This window comes from Armigeres subalbatus, chromosome 3 (genome assembly GCF_024139115.2).
Source record: "Armigeres subalbatus isolate Guangzhou_Male chromosome 3, GZ_Asu_2, whole genome shotgun sequence".
Classification (NCBI taxonomy): domain Eukaryota; kingdom Metazoa; phylum Arthropoda; class Insecta; order Diptera; family Culicidae; genus Armigeres; species Armigeres subalbatus.
The window spans coordinates 236919214-236942247 of record NC_085141.1 but is presented as its reverse complement, the minus strand read 5'-3'; the positions used below and the strand labels follow the sequence as shown (position 1 = coordinate 236942247).

The window sequence follows — 23034 nt, the reverse complement described above, 5'->3', positions numbered from 1 at the left end:
CGCCGAATTAAGGAGGGTTATTCCTCGGTAATTGGCGCACTCCAGTCTGTGCCCTTTCTTAAAGAGAGGGCAAATGAGGCCGTCTAACCAGCTAGCAGGCATTTCCTCGTCTCTTTTCTCGTCCATATTTTCGACATAATATGGCGCAGAACTTCATAAAGCTGCTCACTGCCATGTTTGAGAAGTTCAGCCGGGAGCTGATCCTTCCCCACAGCCTTATTGTTTTTCAGCTCTTTGACAGCTTTTTTAACCTCATCTAGTGTAGGTGACTCCACAGCTTGTCCATCGTCGCTAATATTTATTCTGTTCACCGATGCACCGTAACTTCCTCCATTCAACAAAGTCTCGAAGTGTTGCTTCCACCTGGCAGCCACTTCAGTTTTATCTGTCAGCAAATTCCCTTGTTGGTCGTTGCACATGACGGGAGATGGCGCTTACAGAAAGTACATTATGATTGTTAAATCCGTTTATGATAGTTAAATCCGCCTTTTTTATTGAAATTATTTCAGAAATATTAACAATTAAAAATAGACACCGAGGAAAATAAATTTGTCGGATTTTTTAAATCTAAAATAAAACAAAAACGAATTAGATTTGAATTTTTTTAACTCGGAATTAGGCCGTTACAAATATTTAATTAAAATCATGTCCTACTCGTCTCCGAAAAATCGAGGGGGGTATCATGAAAAAATAAATATTAAAAAGAAACAAAATAAAAAAAAGATTTGTTAAAGAATGTTCTGAAAATCGTCGAAATTATGCGAATTTTATTTTGAAGCCTCCTCAAAATATTATTTTTAGGCAATAAAATCCGAGGGGAGGGGAGACATAATTGTTTTTAATTTTTTCTAGCGGCCTTACCATTTTTTATTAACTTTGATACTAAAGTCTGCCATTTTGAAATTATAGTTTATTAAAAATTCTGGATTTCTAATAAAAGACCATGGTTTTATTGGATTTTCAAAATGTTCATCAGAATGCCACGTCGAGTTCAAAATCTCACCTCTCAAATTCAAATCTCAAATCAAACTATAGTTTAATAACAAATCAAAATGTATTTTTAAAGTTTTTTCATTATTTTAATTATGTACCTACTGTATATTTTTCAAACAAATGGTGCTAACAAAGATTTATAAGCTTTGTGAGTCCAAATGAACCGTTTGATTGAGAAACTTCATATGTAACATTTTTGGCCAAAAAGGAGATTTTTATATAAAAATTTCGTTTGTTTGAGAAACTACAAATGTGCACGCACTTTGAAGAGCAATTATGGAGTACTGCTTACAGTTTTCGCACTGGAAGTGCCCCAGGGAGTTGAGTTTTGCCTAAAGCTATTGATCTGTATCAACGAAGTCGAAAGATTCGATGCTAATTTGTTCAAGAACAGTTTTTTGTTGTGTTCTCAAAATTGTGCAAAATGGATAGATGCAGTTTCTCAAACAAATCATTCAAATAGTTCACCGACTAGGAATCAATTAAATTATTTTATATTATTCTATTATACAGAAAATTTAGCTCATATGGTCGGGGTTCTGCCAAAACGCACCAAGCGGCTTTTTGTCTGACTTGTGATATTTTGATCGTAATAGGAAAACGGAAATCATTTCATATCAATTAATCCACACATTTATAGTAGGATATCCTTAGTTATGAGGTAGAGGGATATCCAATACGATTTTTGATCAATCAAATCTGTTAAGCGAAAACTTAGGCAGAAAAATTGTTAATTTTTTGTTGGCGCTTGGTGCGATTTGGCAGAACCCCGGCTATATTAAACATCAAATTGTCGTGCTTCAGCCAAACCGCACCAAGCGGTTTTTTGACTGATTCATAATATTCTCTTCGTACAAACAAAATGGGAATAATTTCATATCAATTCATACGTTTAATTGTTGTAGGATATCCTCAGTTATGAGTCCGATACGATTTGCGGTCAAGTAAATCCACTAAACGAAAGCTTGGGAAGAAAAATGGAAAAAGGTTGGTTGACGCTTGGTGCGATTTGGAAGAACCTCGACCAAGTGTTGTTGTAATTATCAACATAATTTTGTGGCACAACTTGTAACTCACTACCCGTTTACGTGACGCCGAGTAGATACCTTCTCGTGGTGTGTTACTTAATATGAGGTACCATGGTCACATTGCTAGCTTCTGGCTGATCCAACGAATACTATCGTCAATATCCAACTCCTTGGTACTTATGAAAGTGTCGCAGTCACTGGCTTCTTGCTTCCATCCTCTCTTACAGTAAAGTTAAGCGTGGCCAGTAGCAGTAATCCTCATGCTTATGTTGCTTTTGCCTTTTATTGATTTCTGATAGCATTATATTATAGTTATAGATAAGGATTTTAAAATAATACATTAGTTTGCAATCTTCGAATTACAACCGTAACAATTCTAATGCAACTTGTAGCTATACACACTAACTTTTTCTTTCTTGAGCTCGGCAAAATCGGGCACCGCTGTAGCTCAGTAAATTTCAGAACTAAACTTCGGCATAAAATTTGGTTTATTACTGATTTTCGGCAAAACATTTACCGTATCTTAGCAACTAAAACGTCACTTTTACTGAGATCTCGGCAAAAATCATGTTTGCTGAAACTCGGCGGTGCCCACCTCGGGAAAATAAACAAAAAATGCTGAGATCTCGGCGAAAAAAATTAAGTGTGTATACCCAGCTTAAAACTTCATACAAAAGTCACTATTTGGTCACTTATGCTTCAATAGAAAGTCACTATTTGGTCACTTTTTCGTCATAGTTGGTCACTAAAGTCACTATTTTGAACGGTATTCATCGCTACCAGCCCTGTCATATTCACTTCACAGTCACGCTTCACATGCCCTTCTCTAGAGCATCACTTTGGGGCATTTTCTGGCTACATGTCGCGCCTCGTTGCATTGATAGCAGTTCACATCTTCCCCAACAGCCTTGGAAACTCTTGAATTAATACCTGTAGTACCCACAGTGCTCCTACGGCTCGGAGTCGGAGCCACTCAGCCACTGCCTCCACATTTCCTACCCAACGTAATTGCTCTAATAATTCTTGCACTGTTCCAGTTTTGCTTATTGCAAGTCCAGATTTTTGCAAAAACGATTTCAGCCCACTCATAATGTATGTCACCGTAACATCTTCCGTAAATCCACCTTTGCCATAGCCGCCATTTCGTATACATATTCTTCCATGGCCTCTCCTGTTTCCCATTTTCGGGCGGACATCAGATTATGATAATACACCGGATTCTTCTTTGTAGGAAAACCTTTCACAATTTCCGACTTGAAAGCAAGCCAAGTTTTCACCAAATGCTGACAGGTTTCAAGCCATAGCTTTGCACAACCGGCTAGATTCACTCGCGCACATTGCAATTTTAGTTCGTTCGACCAGCCGTAACAATTGCCGGTTTCCTCAATGGACTTTATCCATGCATCGGCCGACGCACATGTTGGGGAACTCGGATCAAACCCGGTGACATATTCACAAAGCTCATGTATATCTGGCAGACGAGAAATATTCGCAACGGTTGAAGTGCCACCCACAGCACAATTTAATTTCATGGATTCCAACTCTTGTTTCAAAGCCGCAATCTGGGCCTTTAATTCTGCTTCCATTTTGATGTCGTCCACACGATGCACTCAACCAGCACTGGTCTATTGTTCGATTTAAGCTGATACTGAGCACTTTACAATTGGTAGAAACGTTTCTCAATTGTATTCGACTGTCTTTCGCACAAAGGACAAACTGACCATCCAACTCAGCCAATACACGCGCCGGGTTAACGATTATCCCGCTTCTCTAATCTCGCATGCTCACCACGCGGATTATTTTACACCTCGAGTATATATAGAGATGAGTGACGTTTAGCGCTCGCACACTAATGTGCAATTCGTCATGTGTAAAAACATGTTTGTTTACCTTCTGCTCATAACCTCAAAAATGATCGGGTCATCACAATGATTTCAAAAGAGTCAAAAAATATATGGAAATATACTCATTTTTACCCAATCTTTGCTGAGTTGCACCATCTAGGAGTGTTTGTTTTCCTTTTATCGCCACTCACACATTCGGACGTGAGAATCTCAATACGATTGCTTTATTGTCGTTTATGTAACAGCATCTTGTACACTGTAGATCCGTGATACTTATCATGTCTACAGATTGTGAGACATATGTACCAACCGTAGGGATTTTCTGATTACGCTAGCAATAATCGAACGCGCTTACAGGTAGAATGCTAGATAGATACTGATATATTCTTTCCAAGCAATAGTGAGTATGGGGTATAGATTTAGTGGAGAGAATAAATGAGAGAAGCAGTCTAAAACTGCTATAAAGTTCACTAGGACCTGATGGTCAATTGTAACACTATTATCAGGTCGAAAATGGTTTGACCGAAAATGTAGTTTGGCCGAAAGCGACATACGGCCGACAGGAACATTCGGTCGAACTGGTAATTTGACCGAAACAGTTTTTTGTCCTAACAGGTTGTTTGACTGAAAATACCATTCACTCGAAAAAGTCGTTTGACCGAATAAGTCATTTGACCAAAAATGCAATTTGGTAAGTGGTCATTTAGGCAGGAAAAGCATTTTCGGCGAAAAGAGTCGTTTGGCTGAATTGATCATTTTGCCAGCAAGTCGAATAGGTTATTTAGGGCCGTTTTCTTCACCTTCGCTTAACTCTTAAGCGGTGCTTACCCATACGTTTAAACCTGGTTTAAGTACTAAGCGGAGGTGAAGAAATTGGCCCTTAGTAAAATAGGGTCATTTGGTAGAAAATGCTATTTGGCCAAAAGGGATGTTTTGCAGAAGGCCATTTTTGGGCCTAAAAGCTCTTTCTACCAAATGATCATTATTGCCAAACGGCATTTTCGGTCAAATGATCTATTCGGTATAAAGTTTTTTTTTCGGCCGGATGTGTCTTTGTCTATATGTCGCTTTCGGCTAAACTACATTTCCAGTCAAACAATTTACGACCTGATAACAGTTTCGGATGTACGTTCAGTTCGGCTTAATTGGATTTGGTTAGACGACTTTCGGTTCAAAGGCTAGTATCGACTTAAAAAGTTGAAAGGGTTACGAACTTTCGTTCAATAGTCGTTTGACAAAAAGGCAATTCGCCGTAAATGTCATTTGGCCAAACGGATGGACATTTTTGACCATAATATCCGTTCAGTAATTGACATTTGGCTGGGTGAAACGAAATTTTCGGGCAAATGGCCAATTCTGTCAAACGACCATTTCGGCCAAACGACATTTTTAGACTGATGACTAATTCGGCCAAACGACCATTTTGGTTTTTGTTGCAATCCAAAGATTTTTTTTTATCTACATTTTGAACAATCCGCGGAAATTCTGTTAAGAAAAACTTCTCAGAGTCTCCCGAAGATATTCTGAAGAATTTCCTGTTTTAACGTTTGCCATGACTAACTAATCGTCCTTATTATTCTATACTCAGAAAGCTAACGTTAAAATACATATTCTACCAGCCGTATTCTTCTACAATTAAGAAGAATATTATATATATTCCGTACATTTTCATGTAGAAATTTGAAACAATGTCTTGTGAAAATTCCGACGAGGAATTGCTGAGACTCCCAAAAAAAAAAAAAATCTTCGGGGATTCCAAAGAGCTTCTGTTGCGAGACGAGCCAGCCTTGGGCTGAAAGTCTCCCTAATAAAGATATAAAAAAAGCTTCTGTTGGTAATTCCAAAGAATTCTCGAAATGAAAATCCAAAAATAATTTCTAAATGAATATTTTGGAAAAACTTAAAGAGAACTTAAAGAGGAGAATGTAGATTGCTTAAAGGTCACTTCTTACGGAATCCAAGTTTCAAAGTGCAATTTTAGGGGCACACTACTCGATACGAAGGCAACGCACAACTGTCATTTTTATTTTTTCACGCATGCTGCGACGCAGCAAAGCTAAATCAACAAAAATGACAGTTGTGTGCCGCCTCCTATCGAGTGGTGTGCCCCCGAAAACACGAGCACTTTGAAACTTGGATTCCGTGAGGAGTATCCTTATCGAAATGGACTCGGTGCAAGTGCGACGAGCCAAGAGAACAGCCTTGTTACTCAAATGGCAAAGAGCGATAAATTCCGCAGTCAAAGGTCGTTTGACCCACAGGCTAATTCCGGATATATGTATCATGTTGGGTCAATAGAAAGCATGGTCAGACCAGCATGGTGTTGTCTGAACATGGTTGATTCAAGAAGTTTATGCATAGGTTCAGGTTCGCAGAATCTGCTGAGTTTCCGGAATGCGTAGGCAAGGTGGAATCGGCGGAACATGTGATGTTTGCATGCCTGCGATTCGATATTGAGCGAAACGACATGCTGCTTGTCAGCGACATGGATTTGACCCCGGACAACCTCATTGAGAGGATGTGCCGGGACAAGGATATTTGTAATGCGGTGAGCACAGCAGCTCAGCAGATTATGTCGGAGCCAGAGGCGACTCGTCCATAAGTTCTACCTGTTCATGGAACAGGTAACCATTTTTAAGTCAGAAGTAGGAAATTAATGTCTTGGGCCTTGGCAATTAATTGTTAGGGCAAATAATTTATTCAGTAAATTTTTTAAACAAAGTTTCACGTAATATTTCCAATGATTTTAACATCTAAGCATCTAAGAGACAAAATATTTCGTAGGCAGATCAAGTTAACGCCACATGCTTGACGTACAGTCAAATTGCAGCTAAGTGTTTCTCCGACACACCACACCCATCACATAGAAAGCTTTTGCCAGTCGTACGGTCCGTAATGAAGAACCAACAGCAGCGCTGCCAGAAGTCAAATTTAAAGTTTTGCGCCATGACAAATGTTTTGAAATAATTTCCTCCTTGGTATGCTCACTCGTTCTCCGCGCGCGGAGAACCAGCGTGAGCGTTGCCAGCTTTCTCCGTTTCCTCACATCATCCTCTTTCGCATGCGAAGCAAGCACGTTTAGATGCATGTTCTGCTATGCGCGCAGGAGTCAAACCCGTTCGACGCGCTGCGAGAACAATCAACGACGCGACGCACCTTTCACGCTAACTTTCACTTACTCAGTGACTGAGTAAAATTGTATTGCCCTCTCTTTTCTTCTCACGGAAATTTTACTCAGTTTCCGCCAAAAGCGGGACTACTCATAGCTATGAGTAATCCTGCTTTTGACGAAAACTGAGTAAAATTTCCGTGGGAAAAAAAGAGAGGGCAATACAATTTTACTCAGTCACTGAGTAAGTGAAAGTTAGAGTGTAGTGTCGGGCTGTGCTTTGCCGAAAGGCGCACCGCGCACGCTTTCGTTCATACTCCGATGACTGGAAACAGTTTGTTTTTCATTTTTCTCCTGATGAATATGCAATGCGTCAAGAACAATATTAAATTAATGTTATGGAAACTCATATGTGAATATGTACGTTATGTGGAAGATATTGATTTGAAAAATGTATTGGAGGTAACCACTTTTCCTTCGATGGGACTCGAACCCATGACCCTACAGTACGCTAGACTGGTGCTTTAACCAACTAAGCTACGAAGGACCTCCGTCGGCCTTCGCAACCTAGCGGCTACTGAACGAGCTCGAGATTCCCAAATTGGACGCATAGTCAAATCACTCGCAATCCATTTCTCAAGCCAATACTTCCACATGTGTATTGTACACGTCCACATTAGAGGAGCGTGAGTATTTAGAATGTCTGGCGGCTATACACTAGAATGGGGCGTCATGGTCATTTTTTCAAATCAATGGTTTTTCGAAGCCATTCTGGGTCCTGAACAACTGTGCAGAATTTGGCACCGATTGGTTGCTTCCTCGCTTTCCGCATCGCGTTTGAAGTTTGTATGGAAATTAGTATGGGAGAATGTATATTTTTGCATTTCTACTACTAGAGGTTTCAGTTCATCGTAAACCAAATGGCACATTGTGTTAAAGTATAACCCAAAGGATGCCGAAAAACTTTGCTGAAGAAGGCACGTTGCTGGAATGTCCACGAAAAAAGTTATAACACTTGGAACATTGAGTGTTCAAACCATATGCAAAAATCGTTTATTCTGCCAGCACTGCCGTACTATCCAGACCAATAATTTAACTGAGTGTTATTTCAAAATAATTAATCTTATAGGGCTTTAGAGCTAATGTAAGCTATCCGGAATTATTTTACAAAGAAAAAAATCCGACAAGAAGGGAGATGGGTTTTGCCCTTCGATAACCATAGGTTGTCCGGTAGTGCTGGCAGAAACGTTGATTTCTTGCATATGGTTTGAACAATCAATTTTCGAAACGTAATAACATTTTTTGTAGACCTTCCAGATACGTACCTTCTTCGACAAAGTCTTTCGGCATCTTCCAGACTATATGCTAACGTATTGAGTCACGTGATTGATGATAAATTGAAGCCGCTAAGAGCAAAAATGTAAAAAAGTACGTTTTCCCATACTAATCTCCATGTAAATTTAAAACGCGATGCGGCATGCGAGGTTGAAATCAATCGAGCCCATATTTTGCACAGTTGATTGGGGTCCCAAAACGATTCAGGAAAACCTTGATCTCACTTGATCGGACGAAGTTTGCGTTTTTCCATACAACTGCGCCCCACTCTACTATACACATTCTTCATCAGCAACGGTACTGATCAAGTGAGGTTGTGTAAGCATTTGCCAGTCGGTCGTCAAGCTCAGACCCGACCGCATTGCGTAGGCAAGAGCACGCAACTCAGGTTCAGTTCAATCAAAGTTAATTGCCTATTTCCGGGGATTAAACCACCCGACTTGGACGTTAATTTACAATGTTATGGAAACTCATATGTGAATATGTACGTTATGTGGAAGATATTGATACTGTAGGGTCATGGGTTCGAGTCCCATCGAAGGGAAAGTGGTTACCTTCAATACATTTTTCAAATCAATATCTTCCACATAACGTACATATTCACATATGAGTTTCCATAACATTGTAAATTAACGTCCAAGTCGGGTGGTTTAATCCCCGGAAATAGGCAATTAGCTTTGATTGAACTGATTAAATTAATGTTTGAGTTTTAAAAAGAGACATTAAATAATGCTTTTTACGAATACTCAAAATCAATCAACAGAAAAGGCATAGTTTTCACTAAATTTGAAAAATTAAAAATTGGAAAACATTTCAGCTTTTAAATCTGACTTATTGGTCGTCATAATCTGGGGTCGCATCAAACAATAATTGTATAATTATATACTAACTATGTACTATAATTATTATACTAATAATGGTTAATAACATTTCTTTCATAGTGAGAGTTTAAATATTAGCGGCGATATTAGTTAGTCAGAATATTAGTTATTGCCAACTGTTACCAAGTTAGATTTTATTCGATTTGCGAGTTTAAAATTTCAAATGCATCTAAAGCCTGTCCACGTTAAATTTCGGACACTTAGACAATACCCAATTGATTTTTAGCCATTTTATCAATTTTGACAAGAATGAAAACATGGTGAAAGCATCACGCAAAGCGGGGAGATTCAGCTGTCAAGTAAATTGATCTTCTGAGTGGTCTGCAAAATTTTTAAAAAATCACATAGAATGATGGGTGTCCGAAATTTAACGTGGACAGGCTTTAAATTTAAAACATTTTTGTAACAAATGAGATTAATAAGCTATTTATTGTTTTGGATTTACATTTAAATTGTTTTTTTTTTCGTTAAATTTTTCGTCAGCTTGATGAATTTTTTTTTTATCAGCATGGTAGAACACTGCCGTGAATCGCATATCGGTCCCATTTGCATTTTCGATGATTTTGAGTTAAGTTCAAAAAACGTTATAATGTGTATCGCTTTCCACTGTGGTATTAGAAAATTATATAGTTTGTTCCAAAAATATGTGAAAAAATACCAAGTCAGTTTGTCCCATTATAAAAGTAATCGCATATCAGTCCCATCATGATTATGACTGTAATAAAACAAACAAAGCATATATATTTCATGTGATAACATTATTGTATATAATTCAGATTTATGTAAATCGGTACATAATAACAAGATATCGAATGCATTTTCGGCATATTCAAATCGAATTGCAGCATAATCAACATAGATTTAATCTCCAATTGTAGGTAAGTCGATCCAAAATTGCTGCTTTTCTTCATCTATCATTGGTAATATTGTACCAAGTAAAGCAGATTTTCTTCCCTCGTCAATTCCTCGAGGCTTGCATTGTTTCTTTAAGAGATGTTCCAGGTCAAAATCGTCTGAAGAAATAATGTTTTCTTGCTTAGTTGTGAATATTTTACAGCTTTTCAAATCATCCCCATTCACAGAGTTGCTGTAATAAAATTCTAAGCTGCCTTTCTTAATGACCACCTGCCTAATGTTGTCAATATATGGGCGCGGGCTGAGCTTGTTTAGTACGTACTGAGAAACTGTAAAAGCGGCAGTGAAAAAATGCTCGGGAACCATATCCATCACCTCAACTTTTTGTTTTGCTCCCTGAACTACAGCTTTGAAATCTGAATATGTGATTGGCGGATGTCGTCGCATGGCACCTTCAACGGCAGCATGGAAGCTGTCTGCCGCCATGAATGTGTGCCCTGATTCGAAAAATTTTAGAACCAGTTCCTTCATTTGAATGTTTTTGGAATTCAGCAGAATGATTAAATGTAGGAAAAGGTTCCAATTCTTGTTTTGTGCCGCGCAGTTATCCAACCATAAGACAAGCTTATCTACTTTACTGAATTTCGTTACAACGCGGTGAAAGCACCCAAGCAGGTCTGCAGATGATCGGCCACGAATAGCCTCATTCCAGACACAAGCTACTACTGGTAATGCACGGGTGTACTTTCCTACCGGCGCAAACGTTTCATTGAACGCTATCAATCTTTGTGAGAATACAATAGTTTTAAGTCCTTCCATACGAGGTAGTTGGATAACCTAGGATCAAATGAGAAAATTAACTTACAAACTTATTCGTTATTTAAATATAACTATAAAACTTGCCTTTTGCAGGTCCACTGCTAATACCACATGTCCAGGTTTAATAGATTCCCCATCCTCACGGTACTCGGTCCGAGCTGCTTTGGCTAACCTGAGATGTTCAAAATACTTCTCACAAATGGAACATGAATCGATTCCGGCCATTTCAGCTGTATGCTTAGAAAGTTGCTGGTGCTGGATTGCTTCAATGCATGACTCGCACTCTTCGTGACCGAGCTTAACCATTCCAATATTCATGCTTTTCATTACGCGGCCGTAAAACTGATAGCTGATTCTAGAATTATTTGTTTCTTGATAATTTCGATGCATTTCCTTCTGAGTCAAATCCGACGGCAAGTACATTCTGTTCGGAGCATGCTCACGGCGATAATGAGAGATCGTTGGATGATACTTGTTGATGTGCTCCTTCACTGATTGACGCTTATCTGTACTGCGTACGTATTTTCCTCGTTTCGGAGCTTTTGGCGCTGTATTTTCTTCGTCTTCTCCATCATCAACCAATCGGTACACAATGTTTCTGTAATTATGAAAAATCGATTTATCCAGTTCCAGTATGATATAGTTGTAAAATAAAACTTACCCACAATGTTCATTGTAACCCAATGTGTTCAAAAACAATTTTCGGCAAACGGTCCACGATTCGTCACTTGCTGTCTTGCGAATACGGAATTTGTATGAATGATTCTTTTTGGGTTGGGTTTCGGTGTAACGATGGCAGCTGCGCCGTTCCACAGCTATGCGCTGAACTCTTTCTCGTACAAAGCTTTTCCGTCCCGTAGAATTGAGAGCCCAAAAAGCTTTGTTCATGTCTATTCGGTCATCCTTTGGGACCAACTTATCACACTCTTTGCGGCAACCACAATCCTCTAAAATAACGGTGTGAGCTAAGCGGCGTTTTGTCTCAACATCTGTTCTTCGAATTTCTTTTTGGTCCTTTTCTAGAGGTCTTTGTATGATCTCTCTCTGAGTCACCTTCATAAAAGCTGCCGTCCGAATCGTAGACCGCTGTCAGTGATGGTAAGCTCGAAGGGTTTTTATTTACAGTTATCCCAGCGAACGCATCCGACTCCTCCGATACCGTTGATGAGAACTTGACGCACGATTGTAAGCGTGTATATTTTTCCATTTCACGCTGCGAAAAGTACACATTTTTTTATAATTAGGATCGAATCCCAGGAATTCCTTGTCTGAACTTTCATTAACATATGCCATTCTTAGCATTTCTAGGCCAGACATTTTGTACGACACTGCTGAATAATTATCACTGCACACAGTATACGAAACTGAACAGAATACACTATAGTTTACGTTCCATCGACATTGCCTGCTTTGATGAAAACCAAGTACCGTTTACACTGTCTGATACTGATATGCGGTTACTTTGAAGGGTAACGAGTAGAGTAACTTCATATGAGTCCCATTGAATTTTTCTTACAAATGGTTGAACAAATTTTAATTTTAGTGAAGCAATAGTATCGAAAACATTACAATTAGCAATGCTACACAGAAGGATTGCAAATGCAATAGCATAAAAGGGTTACCCAAGAGGTTTATATTATTTTATTTAAAACGCTGTTTTCTCACTTCAATGCTTTTGCAAATGGGACTGATATGCGGTTCAGGGCAGAACAGGTGTAGCAAAAGTTCACGAGACGCCCCTGGTCGGAGCTGCAGCGATGGTGGCTAAACCAGCAGCTACTGTAGAGACCTGTGATGCTATGAACACCTTGTTCACAACATGTCTCGGGTGGCTGCGGAACCTTAGTATGTGAATACAGAGGAAATTGCGGTCCACGCGCGGTCTACAATAACGTACATGATTGCGCAATTAATGTATGCTCTTCTATTCTTTTCAGTGGCTGTTTCCATTCTCTTCCAATGCAGCTCACGTGAAAAATGTCTGGAGTACCTACGAACCAACATGGTCAATGAATCGCAACGGGCGGCGTTCCACACCTTGCTGGAATTCTACTACATCAATATCGGAGACATGGAACGTGCAGTCGAAGAAAGAGGCCATCGCATGCGGTTCAACTTTTTCTACGAGCTATGTAAACTGGATCCTTCTCTGAAAGCCAAAAAGGCGCTTCCATTCCACAGCATTTCGGATTTGACGAAAGAAATGAAAAGCAAAGTGTTGAGCGTGGAGCTGCTGCGTAAAATGAGCGAGAACTTCTCGTGGGACTATCAACAGGTGCTGGTGTCGCAGGTTATAACTGTGCTGGGTATGCAAGAACTGGAGTTTGAGGTGCAGCAGGATGCTTTTGGCAAGGAGGTGATCGCCATCAAAACAACCGTCGATGACATCTTGAAGCAATGCCAACCGTATATAAACGAAATAACGAATCACGTTTTATTGAGCACAAAGCTAACAAACTACCTGGAGCAAATCAATTTCTACTTCTACGAAATGTACCTCAGCGTATTGGAAATATTCTCTCAAATTAACATGATGCAAGAGGAGCTGATCGTTTGGGAGAGGACCCTGGCCTATCTGAAAGATGGACTGACTATGAAGCGGAACCATCGTGCCGGGCAGATAGAGTTGGACGCCTGGTTGAAACTTCAACCGGATGGGGGCATGCTTCCCAAGATTGCAAAATATCGTCTTCCATTTTTATTGCTCGTGCGCCATCCGCTGAAGAACCTACTGAAGGAAGAAATCACTATTGAAAATTACAAAAAGATTCTTCTGCTTGTACAAATGAAAGCGCCCCTGGAAAACATGGACTCGGTGGAATTGCAAGACTATTTCTGTAAATCGGCCGTGATTAATTCCATCTCCGAGTACAAAATACAGGCAGATGAATTAGCTCCATCCGCCGGATGGCATTTGCAGCCGGTTAACAACGCATTTCTACAATCGGTAAGTATTAAGACTTAGTGATGTACAATAGGGCAGTTCAAATTTCAAAAATGTTCGAAAATTCCAACTCCCATATGTCTATTGGCATCATTTTGATAATATAGGAGTCCTGGCAAAATTTCAGGCAATTCGGTGGTCATTTAGGGGTGGCGCGAAGTCAATTTATGTTTATATGGAAATTTGTATGGGAAAAACTTAAAATTTATTCAAGTCTCCCTACAACTGTCAAATCGTGATGAATTCAAATAAATATCCCCAACCTCCCTTTTTGGAATCTATATAAATGAGACCTCCTGATAACACATTAGTTATGAGTGGATCTAACGGTTCTACTGACAGTGTGAATATGAGATAAATGGCTAAAATGGTGTAATTAGCCTTAACGTAGCAGTGGAAATATAAATCAAAATTAATGAGTTAGGGGAAAGTGGGGTAAGATGGCCATATGGGGCAAGACAGCCAACGTTAATTATCCCTTAAGTTAGCATTATACTCATATTATTATTACAAGGGATGGTTCGCAATAATGTAAAAGGGCTATACAGCTGAAAAATGCACTTTGACAACTTCACTTGTTCTTGTAATATTGATTTGAAGATGGTTTAGTTGAAATTCGAGTTTTCTTATAATTTTCTAGTTACATAATTTAACAATTGAAGCCTAAATTACTCATTTTTCAGGACAAATTGATATTTATCGAAGCTTTTATATAACTATAGCCTATATACAATAATAATTTGAGGAGATTCACAGTAATCAGGTTCGATAGGATATAAATCTTTGGATATACGTCGGCCTGGGGCGGTATTGCCAACTGTATAGGAACAAGGTCATCTTCAGGATTAGGAGTCGCCAAACCCTCAAATGCATTTTAAAATTGATCAAAATAGTTTCTGTGTGAATCAGAGGTGATTTAAAACAAAGGATGTGGTTTTAACAGTAAAAATTAGTTTTAGGCAAATTTTGATATTGTCGTAGTGCCAGTTGTCAATAAATCAACAAGAAATACGACATTTTTAAACGAAGCATCATTCGAACATAATCCATAGAAGTGCAAGAAATGTGCACCCTATTCTAAATAAATTTAGCATACTTTTGATATAGTTTTTGGTTCATGCTCGTCTTTCCCCGAGGGGGTGGTCATATTGCCCCATATGGTAAATATAGGCATCATAAAAACACCTTTTTTAAAACAAGTTTATAAGATACTGATAGGTTATTAATCAGTGTTTATTGATACTTATGTCAAAGACGGGTCATCATAAAGGTGTTTCATGAACAAATCAGCAAAATTTGAAGGAGTGTCACTATTTTACAAGGGTTACCGCTTAGGATGGCCATCTTGCCCCACTTTCCCCTACCCACTGGTTGAGCTCGAATAGATCCCAAAAATGGAGGTTGGGGATGTTTATTTGAATTCATCACGATTTGACAGTTGTAGGGAGACTTGAATAAATTTTAAGTTTTTTCCATACAAATTTCCATATAAACATAAATTGACTTCGCGCCACCCCTAAATGACCACCGAATTGCCTAAAATTTTGCCAGGACTCCTATATTATCAAAATGATGCTAATAGACATATGGGAGTTGGAATTTTCGAACATTTTTGAAATTTGAACTGCCCTAATGTAGGTACAACCATTCCATCCAAAACTGATTTTCTTAGGAATGATGTTTGAAATATGTAACGCAAGAATTTTTAAATTTCACTGTTATGTTGTTTTCAAATCCGCTTGTTAGATTTAGATAAGATGGGATAAGTGGATGTAGTGTATACCTGCCTAAACGAAATCATTTTATGTTTCAGATCCTCCGGGTTGTGGATTGTGTGTCTGATCTCTCGTCTAAGCTCTTCATTCTGTACTATGTGACGAACAACGCACCGGAAGGGGCAGATCAAGTGGAGGCAGCCTATGAATGTTACAAATTCGCATGCCAGCATGAGGACGCCCTGGGAAGCAATGCGGATGCCAAGGATAAAATAGAGAAAATTATCCGCAAATATCCTATTTTCAAAACACAGCATCTACTGCTGCAGTACGGCATAAACGATGATAAGCTGTTCGCGTTGTTGAAGAACCCGCGCGAATTGATCAACGCTCTCTATAGCGAAACCATACAACGCAAGGTGGACATTAACAGTTTGGTCTGTGAGATTGCGAAACTGCATCAGCTGGACATCGACGCAATTCAGGTCAGTTTGATTCAGAAGTGGCTCTCTATCTTTGGTTCTTGTAACGATTCGGACGGAAACATGGAAGAAACCTTATACGAGGATCACAATATGTCGGTAGACGCGTCGGACATAGATGTATCGGCCGATGAGTACGTGGCGCGGGCTCATTACATCCTAAAGAGTTGGGACAAGGAAAAAAGTGTGCAGTTCCTGATAACGCAACTTTGTACAGGCGATTCCGGAGTCGACGCCAAGAAGCAGCTGCAAATTTACGACTGCTTCAGCAAACTGATCGATGATCGATGTAGTGTGTACGTCGATGCGTTCAATCCTAACCAATATATCGTGTTGAAGTGCATATACTTCTTGAAGTCGCTTGGGTTCAACAATTTGACTGTAAGCAAGTTTGAAGAAACGGAAAAAATGACGCTTCTCAAGCGTCTATGGCAATCGCATGCAACATCCCCCAAAGGCTTGGAGGTGATCGCCTACATTTGTCTTGGGTATGAGATCTTCGTGCCACAGATCTGGAACGGTGTGCTGAAGCAAATGGCTCGAACTAATATGATAAGCCATCTTACCATGCTGTTGGATATCATATCGGCACGAGAGCAGCTAACCAATTTGGAAGGGTTCCGAATGGCATGGGAAGCTATAATCAAAGCACCTTTCCGGAATGCCAGCCGAGTTCACTCATTCGACGAAGACGCCACGCTGGCCAAGTCGCTGATTTTGCTGCAAAAGTGTCCGATATCTTCTGCGCTGAATTTGCTGGAGATTGCCGAGGTTTGCATCAATGCTAATCGTGTCAACATGGCGGCGGTTTTGATTCCTTATGCAAATGAGGACCAAAAAGTACCGCTGAAAAAGGTAAAATTACTCAAATATTCGTAATATTAAGTAGTTTTCTATAGTCTTGTATGTTTTTCAGCTTATTTCCAATAACATGGAGATCACATTGCGACAACAAATTCTGGAGCTGGAAGAATATGGTGTGGCATCCGTTATAACCAAAGCCGTATGCAGTGAACTTAATTTGAACAAGTGATCTGGCGATCTGGTTTATTGCCCTATCAAGTCGTGTTTGAATCTGATGCCAATAAGAAGATATTTTATCAGTCTAAGAGTCTTAGAGTTTAAGTTTCAGTTAACATAAGAAATTTTATCATGCGTAGACAATCCAAACTTTTTCATGCATGAGGAAAGAAATCCTTGCATTTCATCTGCATTCTCAAAGGCTTATAAGTTACTCTAAGTGTTAAAAGGTAATAGTAAAGAAGAATAATGACTGGTCTTTTTTTACGTTTATCTATATGATTATCACTTTTTTATTATTCCAGGTGCGATTACAAAACTTTGACACTACGAGGTAAGTGCGCCATTCAAGAATAATGTATCTACTGTATAGATTTCTAATTCTGCTATCTTCATGATGCTTTAAGACCACTTTCTTAACACTATTTCTCTTGCATATAATCCAGACTACATAGGCATGACTTTTGGAAAGTTTGAATGCAAGAATGGACTTTTTTTTGGGTGGAAATGCTTATCTAATCTTCAGGTCAAATGCATCATATAGGTCACATACTCCTGTATATACACGATTGTGAAGGCGAAGTGGAGGAGGCGAAGGCGCCATTGGCCAAGAAGGGAAGTGCCCATAGAGGAAAGGGCACACCTTCCAATGGTCATAGCAGGAAGGACAGAGGTGAAGCAATTATCGTCTAGGCTTATGCTAAGAGCTATGCTGACGTTATGAAGGCTTTGCTGGGCGATAAAAAGCTCACTTGCCTAGAGGATGATGTCAACTTCATCCGTAGAAAGCAGAAGGGCGAGATGATCCTCGTCCTGAGGCGAGATGCTGCGCGGAAGAGTTACGCGTATAAAAAGTTGACAGAAGAGGTACTGGGTGATGCGGTTAAGATGAGAGCCCGCATCTCCAATGCCGAGGCCGGGACGAAATTACCGATGCCGGTAAACTGATAGCTGCACTGAGAAAGCAGTGTGGCGTTGAAATCCAGGATACCGTGGTCCGGTTGCGGAAAGGTTATGCTGGAACGCAGGTTACCTCATTCCAGGTACCTCTGGCTGACGCCAAGAAGGTACTGGATAAGGCCAAGCGAAAGTCGGTTGGTCGGTATGCTCAGTCAGCGCAAACCAACAACCTTAGGCCTGCTTCAAGTGCTTCGAAAATGGACATAAGTTATATGCCTGCACAAGTCCTGATCGGAGTTGGCTTTGCCGGAGGTGTAGAGCTGAAGGTCACAAGGCTCACACTTACCATTCCGCACCGAGGTGTTTGATCTGTGGTCCTGGCACAGACAACAAACACCCATCCGGTGGGCAAGCCTGTCCGGCCTCCAGACGGGCTCGGTCATGCAAATAACTCAGCTTAATCTCAACCACTGCGAGGCAGTGCAAGCGCTACATAAGTCGGTGCACGAGAGTGAGACTGATGCCTTGCTCAAAGGGCTTGACGATCCTTCTCCAGGCCATCTGCGAGTTGTGGCGCCTGCCTAGGATGTGGTGGGGTTTGACAGTGGGCCCTGCTAAACCTCTATAAAAAGCTGCATGAATCCGCAAGTAGGCTTCGCCAAAGCGACCGTGTGTCGCTCAAAGCGCACAAGCCCAAGTCCTGGTGTTAGGTGGGACGCTAAACAGCCCTGACACGACGGCCCTCCGACGAGACAGGAGGTTTGCGCAGGCCCAATAAGCGGCCTTTAAAAACAACTATCACGAACGACATAGAAGATAATACGACTCGATACAATCGGCAACGACCTAGGCGACGAAAAAAGGATCACGATTGGAAGCTTGGAACATGGAACTGCAAGTCGCTAGACTTCGCAGGTTGCGACAGGATAATCTACGATGAATTACATCCCCGCAACTTCGATGTCGTAGCGCTGCAGGAAATCTGCTGGACAGGACAGAAAGTGTGGAAAAGCGGGCATCGAGCGGCTACCTTCTACCAAAGCTGTGGCACCACCAACGAGCTGGGAACCGGCTTCATAGTGCTGGGAAAGATGCGCCAACGCGTGATTGGGTGGCAGCCAATCAACGCAAGGATGTACAAGCTGAGGATAAAAGGCCGTTTCTTCAACTATAGCATCATCAACGTGCACTGCCTACAAGAAAGAAGCGTTCTATGCGCAGCTGCAGCAGACATACGATGGATGCCCACTGCGGGACGTCAAAATCGTCATCGGTGACATGAACGCTCAGGTAGGAAGGGAGGAAATGTATAGACCGGTCATCGGACCGGATAGTCTGCATACCGTATCGAACGACAACGGCCAACGATGCATAAACTTTGCAGCCTCCCGCGGAATGGTAGTCCGAAGCACTTTCTTCCCCCGCAAGAATATCCACAAGGCCACATGGAAATCACCTAATCAAGTAACGGAAAACCAAATCGACCACGTTCTAATCGACGGTAAATTCTTCTCCGACATCACGAACGTACGCACTTACCGCAGTGCGAATATTGAATCCGACCACTACCTCGTTGCAGTATGTCTGCGCTCAAAACTCTCGACGGTGATCAACACGCGTCGGAGTCGTCCGCCGCGGCTGCTAGACGGTAGACTAGCCCAAGACTACGCGCAGCAGCTGGAAGTGGCACTCCCAACGGAAGAGCAGCTAGGCGCAGCATCTCTTGAAGATGGCTGGAGAGATATTCGATCCGCCATTGGAAGCACCGCAACCGCTGCACTAGGAACGGTGGCTCCGGATCAGAGAAACGACTGGTATGGCGGCGAATGTGAGCAGTTAGTTGAGGAGAAGAATGCAGCATGGGCGAGATTGCTGCAACACCGCACGAGGGCGAACGAGGCACGATACAAACGGGCGCGGAACAGACAAAACTCGATTTTCCGGAGGAAAAAGCGCCAGCAGGAAGATCGAGACCGTGAAGAGACGGAGGAACTGTACCGCGCTAATAACGCACGAAAGTTCTATGAGAAATTGAACCGTTCACGTAAGGGCCATGTGCCACAGCCCGATATGTGTAAGGACATAAACGGGAACCTTCTTACAAACGAGCGTGAGGTGATCCAAAGGTGGCGGCAGCACTACGAAGAGCACCTGAATGGCGATATGGCAGACAACGGTGGCGGTATGGTAATGAACCTAGGAGCACGCGCGCAGGACATGCGACTTCCGGCTCCGAATCTCCAGGAAATCCAGGAGGAGATCGGCCGGCTGAAAAACAACAAAGCCCCTGGAGTTGACCAACTACCAGGAGAGCTGTTTAAACACGGTGGTGAAGCACTGGCTAGAGCGCTGCACTGGGTGATTACCAAGATTTGGGAGGATGAGGTTCTGCCGCAGGAGTGGATGGAAGGTGTCGTGTGTCCCATCTACAAAAAGGGCGATAAGCTGGATTGTAGCAACACCCGTGCAATCACATTGCTGAACACCGCCTACAAGGTACTCTCCCAAATTTTATGCCGTCGACTAGCACCAACTGCAAGGGAGTTCGTGGGGCAGTACCAGGCGGGTTTTATGAGCGAACGCTCCACCACGGACCAGGTGTTCGCCATTCGCCAAGTACTGCAGAAATGCCGCGAATACAACGTGCCCACACATTATCTATTCATTGACTTCAAAGCCACGTATGATACAATCGAGCGGGACCAGCTATGGCAGCTAATGCACGAACACGGTTTTCCGGATAAACTGACACGGTTGATCAAAGCGACGATGGATCGGGTGATGTGCGTAGTTCGAGTTTCAGGGGCATTCTCGATCCCCTTCGAAACCCGCAGAGGGTTACGGCAAGGTGATGGTCTATCGTGTCTGCTATTCAACATCGCTTTGGAAGAGGTAATACGAAGGGCAGGGATTTAAACGAGTGGTACAATTTTCAATAAGTCCGTCCAGCTATTTGGCTTCGCCGACGACATAGATATTATGGCACGTAACTTTGAGAAGATGGAGGAAGCCTACATCAGACTGAAGAGGGAAGCTAAGCGGATCGGACTAGTCATCAACACGTCGAAGACGAAGTACATGATAGGAAGAGGTTCAAGAGAAGACAATGTGAGCCACCCACCGCGAGTTTGCATCGGTGGTGAAGAAATCGTGGTGGTAGAAGAATTTGTGTACTTGGGCTCACTGGTGACTGCCGAAAATGACACCAGCAGAGAAATTCGGAGACGCATAGTGGCTGGAAATCGTACGTACTTTGGACTCCGCAAGACGCTCCGATCGAATAGAGTTCGCCGCCGTACCAAACTGACAATCTACAAAACGTTCATTAGACCGGTAGTCCTCTACGGACACGAGACCTGGACGATGCTCGTGGAGGACCAACGCGCACTTGGAGTTTTCGAAAGGAAAGTGCTGCGTACCATCTATGGTGGGGTGCAGATGGCGGACGGTACGTGGAGGAGGCGAATGAACCACGAGTTGCATCAGCTGTTGGGAGAACCATCCATCGTTCACACCGCGAAAATCGGACGACTGCGGTGGGCCGGGCACGTAGCCAGAATGTCGGACAGTAACCCGGGGAAAATGGTTCTCGACAACGATCCGACGGGCACAAGAAGGCGAGGTGCGCAGCGGGCAAGGTGGATCGATCAGGTGGAAGATGACTTGCGGACCCTCCGTAGACTGCGTGGTTGGCGACGTGTAGCCATGGATCGAGCCTCTTATATACCGTACAGGCCACTTCGGCCTTAGTCTGAATAAATAATAATAATAAATAAAGTGTTACGGCGTTCTCTTAGCGGCTCCAGATCGATAAGCCGACAGCGGCTTTCATAACTTGGCAGGCGTACTGGATCTCTCCACGGTAGTCTACGCAGAGCAAATCGTAGGAAGCGTCGTTGCACGGACTCAATTCGTTCGGCACCGTTCGTATAATTGGGATTCCAAACGGCGGAGTAATACTCCAGTATTGACCGCACCAGTGAGCAATACAAAGACTTTAGACAGTAAATGTCAGAAAATTCTTTAGCCATCCGAAAGATAAAGCCCAGGGTTTTGGAAGCCTTATCTACAACGTATGAAATATGCATTTTGTACGTCAGCTGGGAATCCAAAATTACGCCCAAGTCTTTGACATGACTCAGACGTTCTATGCTGTAATTCAAAAGCGTGTAGTCGAATCTAACGGGATTTTTAATCCGAGAAAAAGTTATCATCGAGCATTTTGCCGGATTGACTATCATACGGTTGACGTTGCACCAATTGGCAAAGGATTCTAACTGACGTTGAAGGAAATAGCAATCGTCAATGGATTAGATTTGCAAGAACATTTTCAGGTCATCAGCATACGATAGGCGGGGAACTTCGAGTACAAAATTCACGTCATTGAAATATAGTAGGAAGACTAACGGACCCAAATGACTTCCTTGGAGTATTCCCGATGTAGCCACGAAGGAATCAGATCTGCAGTCGCCGATAGCAACCGTTAGTTGGCGGCCGGATAGATATGATCGGAACCATTCCAATAGAGTGCCATTTACTCCTAACTTGTCTAATTTGGCGATAGCGATGCAGTGGTTTAACTTCTCAAAAGCAGCTGACAGATCTGTGTAGATGATATCTGTTTGAGCTCTTTTCGTCATGCTGTTCGTGATGAAAGATGTAAGGCACAATGAATTAGTACTAGTGGAGCGACCGGCTATGAATAAATGCTGAGTTTCAGACAGATACTGCTTGCTGTGGGAAAGCAGAGGATCCATCACAACGAATTCGAACAGTTTTGATATTGCACTCATCGAAGTTATTCCTCGATAATTGTCCACGTCACGTTTGTTCCCTTTCTTGTGCACAGGAAACATTTGTGCAATCTTCCAACATGAAGGAAAGATGCCACTGGATAAGGAAAGCCGAAACAGGAGGAGTAACGGATACTGCAAACTGAAAATGTGTCTTTTCAAGAAATTGGACGGAATACCATCGGGACCAGGTTTGATCGATGACTTTAGTTTTGATGCAGCAGAGGAGATCATCTCTTCGCTGATGTCGATAACACCTAGTACATGGCCATATGGGGGAACATTGTCTGCTACGTGATGTACTTCGTTGTCGGTA

General features: G+C 41.8%; 3 protein-coding genes across 3 annotated transcripts in view; 1 reads left to right on the top strand and 2 right to left on the bottom strand.

Moving 5' to 3' along the window:
* LOC134221083 (zinc finger protein 19-like) overlaps nucleotides 1-3762 on the bottom strand; it is a 59033-nt gene extending 55271 nt beyond the window's left edge. Inside the window, exon 1 of the mRNA XM_062700269.1 lies at nucleotides 3146-3762. Within this exon, the coding sequence (XP_062556253.1) occupies nucleotides 3146-3607 (462 nt within the window). The 5' untranslated portion in view covers nucleotides 3608-3762. The remainder of the gene's footprint in view (nucleotides 1-3145) is intronic.
* Nucleotides 1-17275, top strand: part of LOC134221082 (uncharacterized) — a 36155-nt gene extending 18880 nt beyond the window's left edge. Inside the window, exons 8-10 of the mRNA XM_062700268.1 lie at nucleotides 12802-13811; nucleotides 15622-16860; nucleotides 16922-17275. Of these exons, the coding sequence (XP_062556252.1) occupies nucleotides 12802-13811; nucleotides 15622-16860; nucleotides 16922-17038 (2366 nt within the window). The 3' untranslated portion in view covers nucleotides 17039-17275. The remainder of the gene's footprint in view (nucleotides 1-12801; nucleotides 13812-15621; nucleotides 16861-16921) is intronic.
* LOC134221085 (uncharacterized) lies at nucleotides 10016-11833 on the bottom strand. The gene is made up of 2 exons (XM_062700272.1): nucleotides 10949-11833; nucleotides 10016-10882 (listed from the first exon to the last, which is right to left on the bottom strand). The coding sequence occupies exons 1-2, from the start codon at nucleotides 11285-11287 to the stop codon at nucleotides 10052-10054; spliced, it is 1170 nt and encodes a 389-aa protein (XP_062556256.1). The 5' UTR covers nucleotides 11288-11833; the 3' UTR covers nucleotides 10016-10051.
* Nucleotides 17276-23034: the final 5759 nt, after the last annotated feature.